The sequence below is a fragment of the Bombina bombina genome, chromosome 5 (assembly GCF_027579735.1).
Source record: "Bombina bombina isolate aBomBom1 chromosome 5, aBomBom1.pri, whole genome shotgun sequence".
In the NCBI taxonomy this organism is placed as follows: Eukaryota; Metazoa; Chordata; class Amphibia; order Anura; family Bombinatoridae; genus Bombina; species Bombina bombina.
In genome coordinates this window covers 803,117,255-803,141,800 of record NC_069503.1, presented here as the reverse complement: position 1 = coordinate 803,141,800, position 24,546 = coordinate 803,117,255, and the positions used below count along the sequence as shown (strand labels likewise).

Sequence of the window (24,546 nt, the reverse complement as noted above, 5' to 3'; positions counted from 1 at the left end):
TGTATTATAATTGCACAGAAGTTATTGAATTATTAGTCTGTTTGAACTCTTGCTGTACAAAAAAAATTAATTTTTACACTGATAACGAGCATGTTCTACTCTCTAATGCTTTGATTTTATATACTGAAACATCAAGTTTAAGTGTTATATGAAATATATTTAGCCTTTGGGTATTTTTCTTTTTTTTTCTTTTTTTAAACCAGGTTACGTTTTGAATCTCTTGCAGATACTAATTTCATGCAGTAATTTTATTAAAACATTTCCTCTAGGATATTTGTCTAGTGTTAAAGAAGATAGTGTAAAAGGTGAAATTGCAAATCTAACACAGCCTCATACAAAAGCAACAGTGTCTTTAGGATCAGCTGGGAGGTATGTGGCTGGAGAGGAGATAACTACAATGTTTCAGGATCTTTCTCTGAATCAAGTAAGTGGCTTTCCCATGAAACGTTTTATTTCTTCATAATAACATGCAGTTAACATAAATATCGATCTTGAGAGCTTAATGTGGCTAAAATGTGAACCAACTGACATTATGTGAGGAATGCCAACCCTACCTTTATTAATCACTTTCCAAAAGCTTACAAAATAAGAGTTTTAAATGTTTTTTAAACTATACTTTTATTAGCAAAACTTGAATTGTTTTATAGTCCAGGCACTGTTACTTTAGCATTTTGGGGACATAAATTAACTCCTGCAATGGTCCATGGATCACAGTGTAGAATGTTTAGGGTCATAATTCAGAATCCTGCAGGATCCACCACAGCCTCTGCAGAAAAGCATGTATAATAAATGAATGCACAATTACAAAAGGTGCTGCTTTTTAGGGTTTTATACTGTACATAATTAAAAATTTCTTTCCTATGGCATGGAGAATCCACAAAAAAATTCTAATTACTAGTGGGATATTCACTCCTGGCCAGCAGGAGGAGGCAAAGAGCACCCCAGCAGAGCTGTTGTGTCACTTCCCTTACCTTTAACCCCCCAGTCATTCTCTTTACCTCTGTCAAGGGTGGATGTATGAAGATGGTGTCTGAAGATATTTAATCCTTTTATGGGTACTTTTCCCTGCAAGCAAGGATTTGGGGTTATGCTGTGTCCATGACAATCTCTTTAGTAAGAGTAATGGTGGCTTTTAGCATTTATTACGGCGAGGTGGTCTTTGCTTAAAAATTCTAACAATGATTCTACCCCTTTGTAGAAAGTCAGGGTTGGTTACTCTGTTCTTTCTTTTTCTACAGATCCTTGACAGCTGTGGAGATAATTGTCACACAGTAGAAGGAATTCTCTGCCTATCTGCAGCATCCACAGCTAAGTGCTTTCCCTTCTAGGTTATAAAGTACCAGCACTCCAAGGGTTAATCTTTCTGTGAATTTTTTATTTTCAGAGTTAGCTCTGATTGCACAGATCCTAAGATCGTTTTTAGGTAGTTGTATTACTTTGCTGGGGGCACTGCATATATTTGGGATTATAAGGCTGTTTGCGCTTTATCAGACTTTATTTGGGGTACCTTTTACTTAAATTTTTCGATATTGGTGCTTTTTGGTCAAATGACTGTTTAATTTGCAAGCCAGTAATTTTTGTCATTTGAATTTCGCTCTTTTTTTAGTATTGGTTTTTATTTTCTTAGTGCGGTCAGGTGACCGTTTTACTCAGCGCAGAGTTTGGAGAGATGTTTGTGGATGTTTTCACTGTTGCTCCTGCTTGTATCTGATAAAACGGTCCTGTATTTGACAAATGCTGGTGGGATCCGCCTTAAGGAGTGGTAAGCCCTCAGCAGTGCTGAGGTATTTTGGTGCAGTTTAATATTTAAACCATATTTTTTCTATTGTTTTTTCTGGTTGCTTCCAATTACCTATCAGTTATGGATTCTAATGCTGTTATAAACTGTAATGATAAGGGTGGGTCTTTTTTGAGAAATGAAGTTTTTTTCCTCCTGTGCAATCTTGTTCCACTTGTTTAAATAAGACTTTATTATGTAAATATAAAATAGCTCTTCTTTCTCTCAGGATAGTGCTGTCCCAGCTATGCCTCAGCCTTCCTTGGTACAGGAGGATCCCCAAAATGTCCCAAGTTTCACATGCAGTCCCCTATGGTTCCTCATCAACCTCCTGGGGGTGTTTATTTACTTGGGGATTTTGCTGTTTCAGCAGCTTTGTCAGCTTTTCCAAAGGTTGCTGGTAAACACAAGAGGAAATCTAAAAATGTTGATGTTAAAGGGACACTGAACCCACATTTTTTATTTTATGATTTAGATAGAGCATGCAATTTTAAGCAACTTTTGAATTTACTCCTATTATCAATTTGTCTTCATTCTCTTGCTATCTTTATTTGAAAAATAAGGCATCTAAGCTATTTTTGGTACAGACGCTGGACAGCACTAGTTTATTGGTCGGTTAAGTTAATTAACCAATCTGCAAGAACAACCCTGGTTGTTCACCAAAAATGGGCCAGCATCTAAACTTACATTCTTGCTTTTGAAATAAAGATACCAAGAGAATGAAGAAAATTCGATAATAGGAGTAAATTAGAAAGTTGCTTAAAGGGACAGTCAAGTCAAACAAAAACTTTCATGTTTCAAATAGGGCATGTAATTTTAAACAATTTTCCAATTTACTTTTATCACCAATTTTGCTTTGTAATCTTGGTATTTTTAGTTGAAAGCTAAACCTAGGAGGTTCATATGCTTATTTCTTAGACCTTGAAGGCCGCCTCTAATCTAAATGCATTTTGATAGTTTTTCACCACTAGAGGGCATTAGTTCACATGTTTCATATAGATAACATTGAGCTCATGCACGTGAATTTACCATGGAGACAGCTCTGGCTAAAATGCAAGTCTGTCAAAAGAACTGAAATAAGGGGGCAGTCTGCTGAGGCTTAGATACAAGGTAATTAGAGGTAAAACGTGTATAATTATAACTGTGTTGGTTATGCAAAATTGGGGAATTGGTAATTAAGGTATTATCTATCTTTTAAAACAACAACAAATTCTGGTGTTGACTGTCCCTTTAAAATTGCTTGCTCTATTTGAATCACGAAAGAAAAAAATTGGGTTGTGTCCCTTTTAAGGGTTCTGAGTCCGCTAAGGCTGCGTTAGTCAGTTTGTCTCAGTTATCTGATGTGGATAATTCCTCTGTGGCTTTTGAGGGAGAATTGTCAGAGTCTGATTTTGTAGTAACCACTTCTATAGATTCAGAAGCGATTAATTTCAGATTTAATTTAGAACACCTCTGTGTTCTTTTAAAGGAGGTTCTTGCTACTTTGGAAGAATCCTATTAATCTGTAACAGAGAATCTAAAAGGGTCTAGTAATATTAAAAGGGTATATGATGAACCCTCGTCTGTGGAATTGTTTCCAGTTCCAGACCATATGGCAGATGATATTACTCAGGAATGGGATAAACCAGGGATTCCTTTTTCCTTGTCCCCTTTTTTAAAAAGAGGTTTCCTGTTGCTTACTCTATTCGTGACTCGTGGCGCATAGTGCCCAAGGTAGAGGGAGCTATCTCTACTCTTGCCAAGAGAACTACTATTCCTATTGAGGATAGTTGTCCTTTCAAGGATCCCATGGATAAGAAGCTTGAGGCTTTTTTTGAAGAAAATGTACATTCATCAGGGATTACAGTGGCAACCTGTTAGTATTGCTACAGTTGCAGGGGCAGCATCTTAATAGTGTTTTTTCCTAAAATAAGATTAGATAAATCATCACACCAATGAGGAGATCCAAGACCGGATCAAAGCTTGCCAATACTTTTATTTGTGATGCCAATATGCAAGTTCTAAGTGCTAAGATTTCTTGTTTCACTCTTTTAGCTTGCAGGGTTCTGTGGTTAAAATCTTGGTCTGCAGATGTCTCATCCAAGTCCAAGCTTTGATCTTAGCCTTATAAGGGTAAAACCTTGTTTGGTCCAATACTTGCCAATACTTTTATTTGTGATGCCAATATGCAAGTTTTAAGTGCTAAGATTTCTGGTTTCACTGTTTTAGCTTGCAGGGTTCTGTGGTTAAACTCTTGGTCTGCTTATATCTCATCCAAGTCCAAGCTTTGATCTTTGCCTTATAAGGGTAAAACCTTGTTTGGTCCAGGTCTGGTTGAAGTAATTTCAGAGATCACTGGTGGAAAGGGTTCTTTTTCTACATCAGGATAAAAAGAATAGGCCTAAGGGTCGCCAAAATTCTAATTTTCTTAACAATGGAACAATCAAAGTCATCTTGTAAGTCCAGTCAGCCTTGAAATAAAGGAAAACAAGCCAAGAAGCCTTCCGCTGATTTTAAATCGGCAAGAATGGCCCGAGCCCGTGTTGTATAAAGTGGGGAGCAGGCTCTCTTTTTTTCCGGCAGGCTTGGATACGCAATGTTCCGGATCTTTGGGCCATAGACATTGTTTACCACGATTACAGAATAGGGTTCAAATCTTAACCTTGAGAGGAGGAACCTGTCTCTGAGAGGACATCTGTGAACCAGATAATGAGAGAGGCCTTCTTAAAGGGACACTCAGGTCAAATAAAATTTTCATGATTCAGATACAGCATGTAATTTTAAACACCTTTTCAATTTACTTCCATTAAAAAAAATGTGCACAGTCTTTTATATTTACACTTTTTGAGTCACCAGCTCCTACTGAGCATGTGCAAGAATTCAGACTATACGTATATGCATTTGTGATTGGCTGATTGCTTTCAAATGGTATAGGGGGAGTGGAAATATACATAAACTTTAAAATTTGTTAGAAAAAAAAATCTACTACTCATATGAAATTCAGAGTGAATGCTATTGTATTGTCTTATCTTGCATTTGTTGATTATGCATATGTACTGTGTTTACTGGTCCTTTAAACTGCGTAGAGGACCTATCTTCCCTGGGAGTAATTGTTCCAGTTCCTCTAGAGGAACAGGGTCTATGATTCTATACAAATCTTTTTGTAGTTCCAAAAAAGACCTATAGTCTCTAAACCAATTCCTCAGGGTCCCGTCCTGTGGCAAACCTAGCCACTTCTGGACTATAACGTAAGAAAGGTTGTCTGTGACAGACCCTTCGGTCAGGACTGAAAGTGTTAACTTTATTTTCTAACCACAAGTGGCTGGCTCCAGCTACAATCTAATTAATGCTTAGCATTCTATTGTTTGATCACCCCCAGAGAGAAACGCCTAAGTGATAAGGAGAGTCAAGAGTGTCCTGTGGTTGAAGTGTTTAAGTAATATAATCCTATTGTATCATGTCAAGGGCGCTTCTCCCTTTTATCTAATGTACAACATTCTTTCCACCCCCATCTGGGGGGGGGGGGTCAAAAACCTGTATAAATCTGTATGCTGCCTTCAAATAAAGTGTTATTCTTTTTAAAACCTGAAAACTGGCTGGGTTGTGAACTGCTGATTCCCTATGCAGGACATTGTTCCCTGGTGTTAACCCTTGGTATCCGGTTGGTACCGTTACAATTGGTGGCAAGCGACGGAATGAACCTTATCGCCCAGAAGAGCAACTACACAAGCCAGTAACCTCAGGAAGAGGGGGATTACTACAATACTGACTAAGATGGAAGGAGTACCAGGGACCGAAGTGAATGGAGATGGATTATTCTAAGCTAAAGAGACAAACGTAAAAGGAACTGCTAGAAGCCAGGGGAAAGATAGGCAGCAGCAAACCCAAGGCTATATTAATTGCTGAGCTGATGGAGGGAGACAGAGCTCGCAGCGCTACGCCTCCAGCAGCCATGGAGGAGACCCTATACCAGAGGGAAATGAGGACCAGGCTGGAATTTTTACCCCAACCTGTACCACGGGATATGCTATCCGTGGTAATGGCAGATGTGCAGGAGTACGTGATGGCACACAGTCCGCGGAATGCATCCTCCCGAGCAGAATCCATTTTGGACGCACTCAGCAACCCAGTAAGACCCAAAATCCCATACCATGCATTTAAAATGTTTTGTGAGGAGAAGGATGAGATTGATGGGTATTTACAGGATTTTGAGAGACTGTGCGAGTTACATGATTTGGAGCAGTCCGTATGGGTGCCGGTGCTAGCAGGCAAGCTAGCCGGTAGGGCAGCGGAAGCGTATCGCGCTGTACCCAGGGAGGACAGCAAGGATTACGCTAAAGTGAAGAGAGCGATCTTGGAAAGATATGCCATTACCTCAGAGGCATACCGGCGCAAGTTTAGAGGCCTGCGCAAGCCAGAAAGAGATTCCCATGCAGAGTGGGCCCACAAGCTGGATCAAGCATCTCAGGGGTGGATACAGGCCAGCCAAGCTACCACCATGGAAGAATTGCGACAACTGATGCTGTTGGAGCAATTCTTTAACGGCTTGTCCCCAGAAGCCCAAGAATGGGTGAGAGATCGAAAACCCCTCACCTTAACCGAAGCAGCCAGATTAGCAGACCAGCATTTTGATGCCAGGAGGCACCATGGACTACAGCCTAACAACGGACGGGCTAATATACAATGCCACACCTGCAAGCAGTGGGGACATATGGCACGTGAGTGCACCCAAAATCGGAGCAGACAAGCTTGGAACCAGGTCAGACAGAACCTGGCCCCAAGGGCGGCTGCTCACCATTACCAAACGGAGCCAGCCGCTCATGAGGTGTTGAGCACCCAAGCCGAGGAACCCCTGGGAATTCTGCATGAGGTGATGTCGGTCCAGGGACTTCGGGATTCGGGAGCTACTTTAACCCTGATAGCTCCCCATTTGGTGCCGGATACAGCACCCACTGGCGGATCCGTGGCAGTACGAGGGGCAGGGGGAGCAGTATACCGATTGCCCACTGCTAGAGTGGAGTACAGACCCCCAGTCACCCCAGCAGCTGCCAGTTACCAACCCCCGGCGCACCGCTATACCACACGGCCTCCGGCCACGAACTACCCTCAGAGAGCCCGGTTCAATTCGCGGGGCTACTCACAACCTATTCGGTGCTTTGGATGTAAGCAACTAGGGCACAAAAGACCAGAGTGTCCCCTAAATGCAGCGAATCAAGCACAGTCCTGGAGAAGACCCGCTGGCGGAATCCCACATAATCCTCAGCCTGTGGCCCGCTACGTAGAGGCGCCAGAATGCTGGGGCAGCCTACATGAAGCAGACCCCGTGCAAGCTGCCCACCGGAATAACCGGCAACGGGTTAAAGTGAATGGGAAGGAGGTCAGTTGTCTACGGGATACTGGTGCTACCATGACCTTGCTTCAAGAGAACTTGGTGCCTGAGAAACAGCACACTGGAGACACTGTGGCTGTGAGGGTAGCAGGGGGCACTGTGTTCCGCCTACCTGTTGCCAGGGTACATTTGGATTGGGGAGTGGGCGCTAGACTTGTGAATGTGGGGGTCAAGAAGGACTTACCTGCTGATGTTCTCCTTGGAAATGACTTGGCCCCCCCTTGTTTCTGCCTATGCTCCCATGGATCCCGCTAATGTTAACCCTGTGACTACCCAAGCCCAGTCCCTCCGGGAAGAGACGCTTCCATGTTTGGGGTGGGGGCAGTACTGAGCCAAGTTGGAGCAGATGGCGGAGAACACCCCGTAGCTTACTTGAGCCGAAAGTTGTTGCCTCGGACATCCCCAAGCCGATCCGTTGGGATCAGACTGTGTATGCCGGCTTGGTTCTGGGGGAGCATTGTGGCAAACCTAGCCACTTCTGGACTATAACGTAAGAAAGGTTGTCTGTGACAGACCCTTCGGTCAGGACTGAAAGTGTTAACTTTATTTTCTAACCACAAGTGGCTGGCTCCAGCTACAATCTAATTAATGCTTAGCATTCTATTGTTTGATCACCCCCAGAGAGAAACGCCTAAGTGATAAGGAGAGTCAAGAGTGTCCTGTGGTTGAAGTGTTTAAGTAATATAATCCTATTGTATCATGTCAAGGGCGCTTCTCCCTTTTATCTAATGTACAACATTCTTTCCACCCCCATCTGGGGGGGGGGGGGTCAAAAACCTGTATAAATCTGTATGCTGCCTTCAAATAAAGTGTTATTCTTTTTAAAACCTGAAAACTGGCTGGGTTGTGAACTGCTGATTCCCTATGCAGGACATTGTTCCCTGGTGTTAACCCTTGGTATCCGGTTGGTACCGTTACACGTCCGTTCGTTCGTTCCATTCTTTGGTAAAGGAGGGTCAGATCATGACGACCATAGATCTGAAGGACGCGTATCTTCATGTTCCCATTCACAGGGATCATTACCAGTATTTGAGATTTGCCTTTCTGGACAAACATTTTTCAGTTTGTTGCTCTTCCTTTTGACCTTGCTACAGCTCCCTGCATATTCACAAAGGTTCTGGGGGCTCTTCTAGCAGTGCTTAGGTCCCAGGGTATTGCTGTGGTGCCTTATGTGGATGACATTTTAGTTCAGGCGCCATCTTTTTATCTTGTAAAATCTCATACAGAGATGTTGTCTATTCTATGTTCCCATGGTTGGAAAGTGAATCTGGGAAAGAGTTCCCTTGTTCCAAAAACAAGGGAGTGTTTCTTAGGAACAATTATAGATAACCTGTCCATGAAAATTTTTACTGGCTGATGTCATAAAATCCAAAGTTCATGCTTCTTGTCTTTCTCTCCAGTCTGCTTTTTGTCCATCTGTGGCTCAATGCATGGAAGTGATTGGTCTGATGGTGGCCTCCATGGACATCATTCCTTTCTCCAACATAGGTGTGTCCGGTCCACGGCGTCATCCTTACTTGTGGGATATTCTCTTCCCCAACAGGAAATGGCAAAGAGCCCAGCAAAGCTGGTCACATGATCCCTCCTAGGCTCCGCCTACCCCAGTCATTCTCTTTGCCGTTGTACAGGCAACATCTCCACGGAGATGGCTTAGAGTTTTTTAGTGTTTAACTGTAGTTTTTATTATTCAATCAAGAGTTTGTTATTTTGAAATAGTGCTGGTATGTACTATTTACTCAGAAACAGAAAAGAGATGAAGATTTCTGTTTGTATGAGGAAAATGATTTTAGCAACCGTAACTAAAATCCATGGCTGTTCCACACAGGACTGTTGAGAGCAATTAACTTCAGTTGGGGGAACAGTGTGCAGTCTCTTGCTGCTTGAGGTATGACACATTCTAACAAGACGATGTAATGCTGGAAGCTGTCATTTTCCCTATGGGATCCGGTAAGCCATGTTTATTACGATCATAAATAAGGGCTTCACAAGGGCTTATTAAGACTGTAGACTGTTTCTGGGCTAAATCGATTCATTATTAACACATATTTAGCCTTGAGGAATCATTTTATCTGGGTATTTTGATATAATAATATCGGCAGGCACTGTATTAGACACCTTATTCCTTAGGGGCTTTCCCAAAGCTTAAGCAGAGCCTCATTTTCGCGCCGGTGTGGCGCACTTGTTTTTGAGAGGCATGGCATGCAGTCGCATGTGAGAGGAGCTCTGATACTTAGAAAAGACTTTCTGAAGGCGTCATTTGGTATCGTATTCCCCTTTGGGCTTGGTTGGGTCTCAGCAAAGCAGATACCAGGGACTGTAAAGGGGTTAAAGTTTAAAACGGCTCCGGTTCCGTTATTTTAAGGGTTAAAGCTTCCAAATTTGGTGTGCAATACTTTTAAAGCTTTAAGACACTGTGGTGAAAATTTGGTGAATTTTGAGCAATTCCTTCATGTTTTTTCGCAATTGCAGTAATAAAGTGTGTTCAGTTTAAAATTTAAAGTGACAGTAACGGTTTGATTTTAAAACGTTTTTGTACTTTGTTATCAAGTTTATGCCTGTTTAACATGTCTGAACTACCAGATAGACTGTGTTCTGAATGTGGGGAAGCCAGAATTCCTATTCATTTAAATAAATGTGATTTATGTGATAATGACAATGATGCCCAAGATGATTCCTCAAGTGAGGGGAGTAAGCATGGTACTGCATCTTTCCCTCCTTCGTCTACACGAGTCTTGCCCACTCAGGAGGCCCCTAGTACATCTAGCGCGCCAATTCTCCTTACTATGCAACAATTAACGGCTGTAATGGATAATTCTGTCAAAAACATTTTAGCCAAAATGAACCCTTGTCAGCGTAAGCGTGGCTGCTCTGTTTTAGATACTGAAGAGCATGACGACGCTGATATTAATATCTCTGAAGGGCCCCTAACCCAGTCTGATGGGGCCAGGGAGGTTTTGTCTGAGGGAGAAATTACTGATTCAGGGAACATTTCTCAACAGGCTGAACCTGATGTGATTGCATTTAAATTTAAGTTGGAACATCTCCGCATTCTGCTTAAGGAGGTATTATCCACTCTGGATGATTGTGAAAAGTTGGTCATCCCAGAGAAACTATGTAAAATGGACAAGTTCCTAGAGGTGCCGGGGCTCCCAGAAGCTTTTCCTATACCCAAGCGGGTGGCGGACATTGTTAATAAAGAATGGGAAAGGCCCGGTATTCCTTTCGTCCCTCCCCCCATATTTAATAAATTGTTTCCTATGGTCGACCCCAGAAAGGACTTATGGCAGTCAGTCCCCAAGGTCGAGGGAGCGGTTTCCACTTTAAACAAACGCACCACTATACCCATAGAGGATAGTTGTGCTTTCAAAGATCCTATGGATAAAAAATTAGAAGGTTTGCTTAAAAAGATGTTTGTTCAGCAGGGTTACCTTCTACAACCAATTTCATGCATTGTCCCTGTCGCTACAGCCGCATGTTTCTGGTTCGATGAGCTGATAAAGACGCTCGATAGTGATTCTCCTCCTTATGAGGAGATTATGGACAGAATCAATGCTCTCAAATTGGCTAATTCTTTCACCCTAGACGCCACTTTGCAATTGGCTAGGTTAGCGGCTAAGAATTCTGGGTTTGCTATTGTGGCGCGCAGAGCGCTTTGGTTGAAATCTTGGTCGGCTGATGCGTCTTCCAAGAACAAGCTACTAAACATTCCTTTCAAGGGGAAAACGCTGTTTGGCCCTGACTTGAAAGAGATTATCTCTGATATCACTGGGGGTAAGGGCCACGCCCTTCCTCAGGATCGGCCTTTCAGGGCAAAAAATAGACCTAATTTTCGTCCCTTTCGTAAAAACGGACCAGCCCAAAGTGCTACGTCCTCTAAGCAAGAGGGTAATACTTCTCAAGCCAAGCCAGCTTGGAGACCAATGCAAGGCTGGAACAAGGGAAAGCAGGCCAAGAAACCTGCCACTGCTACCAAGACAGCATGAAATGTTGGCCCCCGATCCGGGACCGGATCTGGTGGGGGGCAGACTCTCTCTCTTCGCTCAGGCTTGGGCAAGAGATGTTCTGGATCCTTGGGCGCTAGAAATAGTCTCCCAAGGTTATCTTCTGGAATTCAAGGGACTTCCCCCAAGGGGGAGGTTCCACAGGTCTCAGTTGTCTTCAGACCACATAAAAAGACAGGCGTTCTTACATTGTGTAGAAGACCTGTTAAAAATGGGAGTGATTCATCCAGTTCCATTAAGAGAACAAGGGATGGGGTTCTACTCCAATCTGTTCATAGTTCCCAAAAAAGAGGGAACGTTCAGACCAATCTTAGATCTCAAGATCTTAAACAAGTTTCTCTAGGTTCCATCGTTCAAGATGGAAACCATTCGAACTATTCTTCCTTCCATCCAGGAAGGTCAATTCATGACCACGGTGGATTTAAAGGATGCGTATCTACATATTCCTATCCACAAGGAACATCATCGGTTCCTAAGGTTCGCATTCCTGGACAAACATTACCAGTTCGTGGCGCTTCCTTTCGGATTAGCCACTGCTCCAAGGATTTTCACAAAGGTACTAGGGTCCCTTCTAGCTGTGCTACGACCAAGGGGCGTTGCGGTAGTACCTTACTTGGACGACATTCTGATTCAAGCGTCGTCCCTTCCTCAAGCAAAGGCTCACACGGACATCGTCCTGGCCTTTCTCAGATCTCACGGATGGAAAGTGAACGTGGAAAAGAGTTCTCTATCCCCGTCAACAAGGGTTCCCTTCTTGGGAACAATTATAGACTCCTTAGAAATGAGGATTTTTCTGACAGAGGTCAGAAAAACAAAACTTCTAGACTCTTGTCGGATACTTCATTCCGTTCCTCTTCCTTCCATAGCTCAGTGCATGGAAGTGATCGGGTTGATGGTAGCGGCAATGGACATAGTTCCTTTTGCGCGCATTCATCTAAGACCATTACAACTGTGCATGCTCAGTCAGTGGAATGGGGACTATACAGACTTGTCTCCGAAGATACAAGTAAATCAGAGGACCAGAGACTCACTCTGTTGGTGGCTGTCCCTGGACAACCTGTCACAAGGGATGACATTCCGCAGACCAGAGTGGGTCATTGTCACGACCGACGCCAGTCTGATGGGCTGGGGCGCGGTCTGGGGATCCCTGAAAGCTCAGGGTCTTTGGTCTCGGGAAGAATCTCTTCTACCGATAAATATTCTGGAACTGAGAGCGATATTCAATGCTCTCAAGGCTTGGCCTCAGCTAGCGAGGACCAAGTTCATACGGTTTCAATCATACAACATGACAACTGTTGCGTACATCAACCATCAGGGGGGAACAAGGAGTTCCCTAGCGATGGAAGAAGTGACCAAAATCATTCTATGGGCGGAGTCTCACTCCTGCCACCTGTCTGCTATCCACATCCCAGGAGTGGAAAATTGGGAAGCGGATTTTCTGAGTCGTCAGACATTGCATCCGGGGGAGTGGGAACTCCATCCGGAAATCTTTGCCCAAGTCACTCACCTGTGGGGCATTCCAGACATGGATCTGATGGCCTCTCGTCAGAACTTCAAAGTTCCTTGCTACGGGGCCAGATCCAGGGATCCCAAGGCGGCTCTAGTGGATGCACTAGTAGCGCCTTGGACCTTCAAACTAGCTTATGTGTTCCCGCCATTTCCTCTCATCCCCAGGCTGGTAGCCAGGATCAATCAGGAGAGGGCGTCGGTGATCTTGATAGCTCCTGCGTGGCCACGCAGGACTTGGTATGCAGATCTGGTGAATATGTCATCGGCTCCACCTTGGAAGCTACCTTTGAGACGAGACCTTCTTGTTCAGGGTCCGTTCGAACATCCGAATCTGGTTTCACTCCAGCTGACTGCTTGGAGATTGAACGCTTGATTTTATCGAAGCGAGGATTCTCAGACTCTGTTATCGATACTCTTGTTCAGGCCAGAAAGCCTGTAACTAGAAAGATTTACCACAAAATTTGGAAAAAATATATCTGTTGGTGTGAATCTAAAGGATTCCCTTGGGACAAGGTTAAGATTCCTAGGATTCTATCCTTCCTTCAAGAAGGATTGGAAAAAGGATTATCTGCAAGTTCCCTGAAGGGACAGATTTCTGCCTTGTCGGTGTTACTTCACAAAAAGCTGGCAGCTGTGCCAGATGTTCAAGCCTTTGTTCAGGCTCTGGTTAGAATCAAGCCTGTTTACAAACCTTTGACTCCTCCTTGGAGTCTCAATTTAGTTCTTTCAGTTCTTCAGGGGGTTCCGTTTGAACCCTTACATTCCGTTGATATTAAGTTATTATCTTGGAAAGTTTTGTTTTTAGTTGCAATTTCTTCTGCTAGAAGAGTTTCAGAATTATCTGCTCTGCAGTGTTCTCCTCCTTATCTGGTGTTCCATGCAGATAAGGTGGTTTTACGTACTAAACCTGGTTTTCTTCCAAAAGTTGTTTCTAACAAAAACATTAACCAGGAGATTATCGTACCTTCTCTGTGTCCGAAACCAGTTTCAAAGAAGGAACGTTTGTTGCACAATTTGGATGTTGTTCGCGCTCTAAAATTCTATTTAGATGCTACAAAGGATTTTAGACAAACATCTTCCTTGTTTGTTGTTTATTCGGGTAAAAGGAGAGGTCAAAAAGCAACTTCTACCTCTCTCTCTTTTTGGATTAAAAGCATCATCAGATTGGCTTACGAGACTGCCGGACGGCAGCCTCCCGAAAGAATCACAGCTCATTCCACTAGGGCTGTGGCTTCCACATGGGCCTTCAAGAACGAGGCTTCTGTTGATCAGATATGTAGGGCAGCGACTTGGTCTTCACTGCACACTTTTACCAAATTTTACAAGTTTGATACTTTTGCTTCTTCTGAGGCTATTTTTGGGAGAAAGGTTTTGCAAGCCGTGGTGCCTTCCATTTAGGTGACCTGATTTGCTCCCTCCCTTCATCCGTGTCCTAAAGCTTTGGTATTGGTTCCCACAAGTAAGGATGACGCCGTGGACCGGACACACCTATGTTGGAGAAAACAGAATTTATGTTTACCTGATAAATTTCTTTCCCCAACGGTGTGCCCGGTCCACGGCCCGCCCTGGTTTTTTAATCAGGTCTGATAATTTATTTTCTTTAACTACAGTCACCACGGTACCATATGGTTTCTCCTATGCAAATATTCCTCCTTAACGTCGGTCGAATGACTGGGGTAGGCGGAGCCTAGGAGGGATCATGTGACCAGCTTTGCTGGGCTCTTTGCCATTTCCTGTTGGGGAAGAGAATATCCCACAAGTAAGGATGACGCCGTGGACCGGACACACCGTTGGAGAAAGAAATTTATCAGGTAAACATAAATTCTGTTTTTGCTCGGTTCCATCTGAGACCCCTGCAACTATGCATGCTCAGTCAATGGAATGGGGGCCACTCAGATCTCTCACAGAGGATAAATCTAGACTCTCCAACAAAAGTCTCTCTCTCGTGGTGGATTTCACAGGATCCTCTGTCTCGGGGCACATGTTTCCTGAGGCCTTCCTAGGTGATTGTGACCACGGATGCCAGCTTGTTGGCTAGGGGGCAGTTTGGGGTTCCTTAAAGGCACAGGGTTTGTGGAGTCTGGAGGAGTAGTCTCTTTCAATAAACATCTAGGAATTGAGTGCAATCTTTCATGCTTTAACTTGGCCTCAACTAGCTTTGCTCCGGTTTATCAGATTCCAGTCGGACAACCTCACCTCGGTGACTTACATCAATCACCAAGGAGGAACTCAGAGTGCCTTGGCAATGAAGGAGGTGTCTCACATTCTCCAGTGGGCGAAGTATCACGATTGCCATCTCTCTGCCATCCTCATACCAGGGGTGGACAACTGGGAGGCGGGTTTTTTGTGCAGACAGACCTTTCATCCTGGGGAGTGGGCTTTCCAACCGGGGGTATTCTCAAATATAACCCTTAGGTGGGGGGGTCCGGAGTTGGATCTGATGGTGTCTCGTCAAAACGTCATGCTTCCAAAGTACGGTAAGGTCAAAAGATCCTCAAGCCGTTCTGGTAGATGCTCTAGCGGTTCCTTGGAGCTTCAATCTAGCATACCTGTTTCCTCCGTTTGCTCTCCTTACATGAGTAATTGCTTGCATCAAGCAGGAGAGAGCTTCTGTGATTCTAATAGCTCCTGCATGGCCTCGCAGGATCTGGTGACTGTCATCTCTTCTGCCTTGGAGGTTACCTTTGAGGAAGGACCTTCTACGTCTGGGTTCCTTTTCTTTATCCAAATCTGGTTTTCTCTGAAGCTGACTGCTTGGAGATTGTCCGTCTAGGTTTGGCCTGGCGTGGCTTCTCTGAGAAAGTCATAGATAATATGCTTCAGGCTCGTAAACGGATTACCCGCAGAATTTACCATAGGGTATGGTGTAAATACTTTCAATGGTGTGATTCAAAGGGTTTTTCTTGGAGCAAAGTAAGGGTTCCACGAATTTTGGCTTTTCTTCAGGAGGGCCTAGAGAAAAGTTTGTCAGTCAGTACTTTGAAAGGTCAGATTTCTGCACTGTCTATTCTTTTGCATAAACGTCTGGCAATTCTGCCAAATGTTCAGACTTTTGTTCAGGCCTTGGTCAGAATCCGGCCTGTGTTTAAACCTGTTGCTCCACCTTGGAGCCTTAACCTTGTTCTTAGAGTTTTGCAACAGGCTCCGTTTGAGTTGATGCATTCTGTTGATATTAAATTATCTTGGAAGGTTTTGTTCTTGCTATTTATTCTGAACTTTCGGCTCTGCAGTGCGATTCCTCTTATCTTATTTTCTTTCATGTAATTGGCAAGAGTCCATGAGCTAGTGACGTATGGGATATACAATCCTACCAGGAGGGACAAAGTTTCCCAAACCTCAAAATGCCTATAAAAACACAACACCCGTAATTCAGTTTTACAAACTTTGCCTCCTATGGAGGTGGTGAAGTAAGTTTGTGCTAAGATTTCTACGTTGATATGCGCTTCTCAGCATTTTGAAGCCTGATTCCTCTCAGAGTACAGTGAATGTCAGAGGGATGTGAAGGGAGTATCACCTATTGAATGCAATGGTTTTACTCGCGGGAGATCTATTTCATAGGTTCTCGGTTATCAGTCGTAGAGATTCATCTCCTACCTCCCTTATTCAGATTGATGATATACTCTCATATTCCATTACCTCTACTGATAACCGTTTCAGTACTGGTTTGGCTATCTGCTATATGTGGATGGGTGTCTTTTGGTAAGTATGTTTTCATTACTTAAGACACTCTCAGCTTTGGTTTGGCACTTTATGCATTAATATAAATAAAGTTCTAAATATACAGTATGTATTGTACTTATATTTGCCATGAGTCAGGTTTATGTATATTTCCTTTTGCAGACTAACAGTTTCATATTTGGGAGAAAAACATATTTAGGAAAATATTTCTCTTGTTAAGTGTATCCAGTCCACGGATCATCCATTACTTGTGGGATATTCTCCTTCCCAACAGGAAGTTGCAAGAGGATCACCCACAGCAGAGCTGCTATATAGCTCCTCCCCTCACTGCCATATCCAGTAATTCTCTTGCAACTCTCAACAAAGATGGACGTAGTAAGAGGAGAGTGGTGTATTATAGTTAGTTTTTTAACTTCAATCAAAAGTTTGTTATTTTTAAATGGTACCGGAGTGTACTGTTTATCTCAGGCAGCATTAGAAGAAGAATCTGCCTGTGATTTCTATGATCTTAGCAGAAGTAACTAAGATCCACTGCCGTTCTCACATATTCTGAGGAGTGAGGTAACTTCAGAGGGGGAATAGCGTGCAGGTTTTCTTGCAATAAGGTATGTGCAGTTAAAATATTTTTCTAGGGATGGAATTTGCTCGAAAATGCTGCTGATACCGAAGTAATGTAAGTAAAGCCTTAAATGCAGTGATAGCGACTGGTATCAGGCTTATTAATAGAGATACATACTCTTATAAAAGTGTATTTTAAAACGTTTGCTGGCATGTTTAATCGTTTTTATATATGTTTGGTGACAAAACTTATTGGGGCCTAGTTTTTTTCCACATGGCTGGTTTGATTTTTGCCTAGAAACAGTTCCTGAGGCTTTCCACTGTTGTAATATGAGTGGGAAGGGCCTATTTTAGTGCTTTTCTGTGCAGCTAAAAATACTGACAGACATTCAGCTTCCCTCTGCATGATACAGGACATCTCTGAAGGGCTCAAAAGGCTTCAAAGTCGTGTTTGAGGAGGGTAACAATCACAGCAGACTGTGGCAGTTGTTGTGACTGTGTTTAAAAAACGTTTTTGTCATTTATTATTCCGTTTTTGTTATTAAGGGGTTAATCATCCATTTGCAAGTGGGTGCAATGCTCTGCTGACTTGTTACATACACTGTAAAAATTTTGTTAGTGTAACTGCCTTTTTTCACTGTTATTTCAAATTTTGTCAAAATTTGTTTCTCTTAAAGGCACAGTAACGTTTTTTATATTGCTTGTTAACTTGCTTTAAAGTGTTTTCCAAGCTTGCTAGTCTCATTGCTAGTCTGTAAAAACATGTCTGAAACAGAGGATACTTGTTCATTATGTTTGAAAGCCATGGTGGAGCCCCATAGGAGAATGTGTACTAAATGTATTGATTTCACCTTAAACAGTAAAGATCAGTCTTTATCTATAAAAGAATTGTCACCAGAGGGGTCTGTTGAGGGGGAAGTTATGCCGACTAACTCTCCCCATGTGTCGGACCCTTCGCCTCCCGCTCAAGGGACGCACGCTAATATGGCGCCAAGTACATCAGGGACGCCCATAGCGATTACTTTGCAGGACATGGCTGCAATCATGAATAATACCCTGTCAGAGGTATTATCCAGATTGCCTGAATTGAGAGGCAAGCGCGATAGCTCTGGGGTTAGATGAGATACAGAGCGCGTAGATGCTGTAAGAGCCATGTCTGATACTGCGTCACAATATGCAGAACCTGAGGACGGAGAGCTTCAGTCTGTGGGTGACGTCTCTGAATCGGGGAGACCTGATTCAGAGATTTCTAATTTTAAATTTAAGCTTGAGAACCTCCGTGTATTGCTTGGGGAGGTATTAGCTGCTCTGAATGACTGTGACACAATTGCAGTGCCAGAGAAATTGTGTAGGCTGGATAAATACTATGCAGTGCCGGTGAGTACTGATGTTTTTCCAATACCTAAAAGGCTTACAGAAATTATTAGTAAGGAGTGGGATAGGCCTGGTGTGCCCTTTTCCCCACCTCCTATATTTAGAAAAATGTTTCCAATAGATGCCACTACACGGGACTTATGGCAGACGGTCCCTAAGGTGGAGGGAGCAGTTTCTACTTTAGCAAAGCGTACCACTATCCCGGTTGAGGACAGTTGTGCTTTTTCAGATCCAATGGATAAAAAATTAGAGGGTTACCTTAAGAAAATGTTTATTCAACAAGGTTTTATTTTACAGCCCCTTGCATGCATTGCGCCTGTCACTGCTGCGGCGGCATTCTGGTTTGAGGCCCTGGAAGAGGCCATCCATACAGCTCCATTGACTGAAATTGTTGACAAGCTTAGAACTCTTAAGCTAGCTAACTCATTTGTTTCTGATGCCATTGTTCATTTGACTAAACTAACGGCTAAGAATTCCGGATTCGCCATCCAGGCGCGTAGGGCGCTATGGCTCAAATCCTGGTCAGCTGATGTGACTTCAAAGTCTAAATTACTCAACATTCCTTTCAAGGGGCAGACCTTATTCGGGCCTGGTTTGAAAGAAATTATTGCTGACATTACTGGAGGTAAGGGTCATACCCTTCCTCAGGACAGGGCCAAATCAAAGGCCAAACAGTCTAATTTTCGTGCCTTTTGAAATTTCAAGGCAGGTGCAGCATCAACTTCCTCTGCTTCAAAACAAGAGGGAACTTTTACTCAATCCAAGCAGGCCTGGAAACCTAACCAGTCCTGGAACAAGGGCAAGCAGGCCAGAAAGCCTGCTGCTGCCTCTAAGACAGCATGAAGGAGCGGCCCTCTATCCGACAACGGATCTAGTAGGGGCATACTCTCTTCGCCCAGGCGTGGGCAAGAGATGTTCAGGATCCCTGGGCGTTGGAGATCATATCTCAGGGATATCTTCTGGACTTCAAAGCTTCTCCTCCACAAGGGAGATTTCACCTTTCAAGATTATCTGCAAACCAGATAAAGAAAGAGGCATTCCTAAGCTGCGTACAATATCTCCTTGTAATGGGAGTGATCCATCCAGTTCCGCGGACGGAACAAGGACAGGGGTTTTATTCAAATCTGTTTGTGGTTCCCAAAAAAGAGGGAACCTTCAGACCAATTTTGGATTTAAAGATCCTAAACAAATTCCTCAGAGTTCCGTCATTCAAGATGGAAACTATTCGAACCATTTTACCCATGATCCAAGAGGGTCAGTACATGACCACAGTGGACTTAAAGGATGCCTACCTTCACATTCCGATTCACAAGAATCATCATCAGTTCCTGAGGTTTGCCTTTCTAGACAGGCATTACCAATTTGTAGCTCTTCCATTCGGGTTGGCTACAGCCCCAAGAATTTTTACAAAGGTTCTGGGCTCACTTCTGGCGGTCCTACGACCGCGAGGCATAGCGGTGGCTCCTTACCTGGACGATATCCTGATACAGGCGTCAAGCTTTCAAATTGCCAGATCTCATACAGAGATAGTTCTGGCATTCCTGAGGTCGCATGGGTGGAAAGTGAACGAAGAAAAGAGTTCTCTATCTCCTCTCACGAGGGTTTCCTTCCTAGGGACTCTAATAGATTCTGTAGAAATGAAAATTTACCTGACGGAGTCCAGGTTATCAAAACCTCTAAATGCTTGCTGTGTTCTTCACTCCATTCCGCGCCCCACGGTGGCTCAGTGCATGGAAGTAATCGGCTTAATGGTAGCGGCGATGGACATAGTGCCATTCGCGCACCTGCATCTCAGACCGCTGCAATTATGCATGCTCAGTCAGTGGAATGGGGATTACACAGATTTGTCCCCTCTACTAAATCTGGATCAGGAAACCAGAGATTCTTCTCTGGTGGTTATCTCGGGCCCATCTGTCCAAGGGTATGACCTTTCGCAGACCAGATTGGACAATTGTAACAACAGATGCCAGCCTTCTAGGTTGGGGTGCAGTCTGGAACTCCCTGAAGGCTCAGGGTTCATGGACTCAGGAGGAGAAACTCCTCCCAATAAATATTCTGGAGTTAAGAGCAATATTCAATGCTCTTCTGGCTTGGCCTCAGCAACACTGAGGTTCATCAGATTTCAGTCGGACAACATCACGACTGTGGCTTACATCAACCATCAAGGGGGAACCAGGAGTTCCCTAGCGATGTCAGAAGTCTCCAAGATAATTCGCTGGGCAGAGACTCACTCTTGCCACCTGTCAGCGATCCATATCCCAGGTGTAGAGAACTGGGAGGCGGATTTTCTAATTCGTCAGACTTTTCATCCGGGGGAATGGGAACTCCATCCGGAGGTGTTTGCTCAATTGGTTCTCCGTTGGGGCAAACCAGAATTGGATCTCATGGCGTCTCGCCAGAACGCCAAGCTTCCTTGTTACGGATCCAGGTCCAGGGACCCAGAGGCGGCGCTAATAGATGCTCTAGCAGCGCCTTGGTTCTTCAACCTGGCTTATGTGTTTCCACCGTTTCCTCTGCTCCCTCGTCTGATTGCCAAAATCAAACAGGAAAGAGCATCAGTGATATTGATGGCGCCTACGTGGCCACGCAGGACCTGGTATGCAGACTTAGTGGACATGTCATCCTTTCCACCATGGACTCTGCCTCTGAGACAAGACCTTCTAATACAAGGTCCTTTCAATCATCCGAATCTACTTTCTCTGAGACTGACTGCATGGAGATCCTATCAAAGCGTGGCTTCTCTGAGTCAGTAATTGATACCTTAATACAGGCACGAAAGCCTGTCACCAGGAAAATTTACCACAACATATGGCGTAAATATCTTCATTGGTGTGAATCCAAGAATTACTCATGGAGTAGGGTTAGGATTCCTAGGATATTGTCCTTTCTCCAAGAGGGTTTGGACAAAGGATTATCAGCTAGTTCTTTAAAGGGACAGATTTCTGCTCTGTCTATTCTTTTACACAAGCGTCTGGCAGAAGTTCCAGACGTTCAGGCATTTTGTCAGGCTTTAGTTAGAATTAAGCCTGTGTTTAAACCTGTTGCTCCTCCATGGAGCTTAAACTTGGTTCTTAAAGTTCTTCAAGGGGTTCCGTTTGAACCCCTTCATTCTATTGATATCAAACTTCTTTCATGGAAAGTTATTTTTCTGATGGCTATTTCCTCGGCTCGAAGAGTCTCGGAGTTATCTGCCTTACATTTTGATTCTCCTTATCTGATCTTTCATTCAGATAAAGTTGTTCTGCGTACAAAACCTGGGTTTTTACCTAAGGTGGTTTCTAACAAGAATATCAATCAAGAGATTGTTGTTCCATCATTATGTCCTAATCCTTCTTCAAAGAAGGAACGTCTTTTGCATAATCTAGACGTAGTCCGTGCCTTGAAGTTTTACTTACAGGCTACTAAAGATTTTCGCCAAACATCTAACCTGTTTGTTGTTTACTCTGGACAGAGGAGAGGTCAGAAGGCCTCGGCAACCTCTCTTTCTTTTTGGCTTCGGAGTATAATCCGTTTAGCCTATGAGACTGCTGGACAGCAGCCTCCTGAAATTATTACAGCTCATTCTACTAGAGCTGTGGCTTCCACCTGGGCCTTTAAAAATGAGGCCTCTGTTGAACAGATTTGCAAGGCTGCAACTTGGTCTTCCCTTCATACTTTTTCCAAATTTTCCAAATTTGATACTTTTGCTTCTTCGGAGGCTGTTTTTGGGAGAAAGGTTCTACAGGCAGTGGTTCCTGCCTTGTCCCTCCCATCATCCGTGTACTTTAGCTTTGGTATTGGTATCCCACAAGTAATGGATGATCCGTGGACTGGATACACTTAACAAGAGAAAACATAATTTATGCTTACCTGATAAATTTATTTCTCTTGTAGTGTATCCAGTCCATGGCCCGCCCTGTCCTTTTCAGGCAGGTCTAAATTTTAATTAAACTACAGTCACCACTGCACCCTATGGTTTCTCCTTTCTCGGCTTGTTTCGGTCGAATGACTGGATATGGCAGTGAGGGGAGGAGCTATATAGCAGCTCTGCTGTGGGTGATCCTCTTGCAACTTCCTGTTGGGAAGGAGAACATCCCACAAGTAATGGATGATCCGTGGACTGGATACACTACAAGAGAAATAAATTTATCAGGTAAGCATAAATTATGTTTTTTCTTACCTGGGGTATAGTCTTATTTTTTTTTTTTTTTCAATTGACTGCTTTTTCATTGAATTTCGTGGGCAAAATTAGGCTCGCAAGGGCGCAAAATGTCAGTTTATTGCGTCATTCTGTCTGATGACGCAAATTCGTCATTTCCGGCGTCTTCGTTGACGCAGAGTTGCCTTTTTCTATATCAGAGGGCTATGCTGTTTACATTTTTTTCCCCATTTCTGAAACTGCCATATAAGGAAACTGATAATTTTGCTTTATATGTTGTTTTTTCTCTTGCATTTACAAGATGTTTCAATCTGATCCTGTCTCAGAAAGCACTGTTGGAACCCTGCTGCATGATTATTATTATCGATTATTTGTAGAGCATCAACAGATTCTGCAGCGCTATAAACAAAGGGGGGGGGGGGTACAACAAAACCATTATAGGGTAGAGGGCCCTGCCAAGAGTTGCACTGTTGTAGTCAGCTCTTAAGAATGTGATCTACAAACAGCTGGACTTTTGGCTTACATGCTAAGGGGGTTCAGGGGATTGCAGTGGAGGAGAGGAACTGGTATTAGGAAAGGTTAGTGTAGGTTGTATGCGTCCCTGAACAGTAGTGTCTTTAGGGAGCACTTGAAGCTTTTAAAACTAGAAGAGAGTCTTGATAACAGTTCTACCAAAGCTAAGTGCATTTGTTGTAAATTTGTGGAGATTGTATCTTCAGCTGTGGTATGTAATAGTTGTCATGATAAACTTTTTCATGCAGAGAATGTGTTCATCAATAATAGTACAATGCCTGTTGTTCCTTCAACATCTAATGTACATGATATACCTGTGAATATAAAAGATTTTATTGCTGATGCTATTCAGAAGGCTTTGTCTGCCATCCCACCTTCTAATAAACGTAAAAGGTCTTTTAAAACTTCTCAAAGTTGATGAAATTTCAAATGACCTACTGAATTATCCTCCTCTGATGAGGATCTAACTTATTCAGAAGATCCTTCCTCAGATATTGACACTGACAAGTCTTATTATTTATTTAAAATGGAGTATATTCGTTCCTTGTTAAAAGAGGTTCTGATTACATTGGATATTGAGGAAAGTAGTCCTCTTGATATTAAAACTAGTAAACTTTTTAAAATTCTGTTTATAAACCTCCTTTGGTTACTCCAGAGGTTTTTCCAGTTCCTGATGCTGTTTTTTATATGATTTCTAAGGAATGGAATAGGCCTGGTACTTCTTTTATTCCTTCTTCAAGGTTTAAAAAATTGTATTCTTTGCCAGCAGTTAGATTGAAGTTTTGGGAAAAGATCCCCAAAGTTGATGGGGCTATTTCTACACTTGCTAAATGTACTACTATTCCTATGGGAGATAGTACTTCTTTTAAAGATCCTTAAGATTGGAAACTTGAATCCTATCTAAGGAAAGCTTATTTATATTCTGGCCATCTTCTCAAGCCTGCCATTTCTATGGCTGATGTTGCAGCTGCATCAACTTTTTGGTTGGAAAGTTTAGCTCAATAGGAAATGGATCCTGATTTGTCTAGCATTGTTCGCTTGCTTCAACATGCTAATCACTTTATCTGTGATGCCATTTTTGATATCGTCAAACTTGATGTTAAATCTATATGTCTAGCTATTTTAGCTAGAAGAGCTTTGTGGCTCAAATATTGGAATGCTGACATGGTATCTAAATCTAGATTACTATCTCTTTCTTTCCAAGGTAATAAGTTATTTGGTTCTCAGTTGAATTCAATTATTTCAACAGTCACTGGGGGGAAGGGAGTTTTTTTGCCTCAGGATAAAAGACCTAAGGGTAAATCTAAAGCTAACTGTTTTCGTTCCTTTCGACAAAGTAAGGAACAGAAACCTAATCCTTTCCCCAAAGAATCTGGTTCCAATTGGAAACCTTCAAGTTGGAGAAAATCCAAGCCGTTTAAGAAACCAAAGCCAGCCCCCAAGTCTGCATGAAGGTGCGGCCCTCATTCCAGCTCAGCTGGTGGGGGCAGATTACAGTTCTTCCAAAGCATTTGGGCAGATTCTGTCCAAAATCAATGGATTCAGAGTATTGTCTCTCAAGGGTACCGAATAGGTTTCAAAATAAGACCTCCTGTGAGCAGTTTTTTTCTCTCACGCATCCCAGCAAATC

General features: G+C 43.1%; 1 protein-coding gene across 1 annotated transcript in view; it reads left to right on the top strand.

Annotated features, from left to right (window-relative positions):
- The window catches only part of CEP192 (centrosomal protein 192), a 1,162,204-nt gene that overhangs the window by 168,188 nt on the left and 969,470 nt on the right, over positions 1 to 24,546 (top strand). The window contains exon 9 of the mRNA XM_053715857.1: positions 270 to 424. Coding sequence (XP_053571832.1) covers positions 270 to 424 — 155 coding nt within the window. The remainder of the gene's footprint in view (positions 1 to 269; positions 425 to 24,546) is intronic.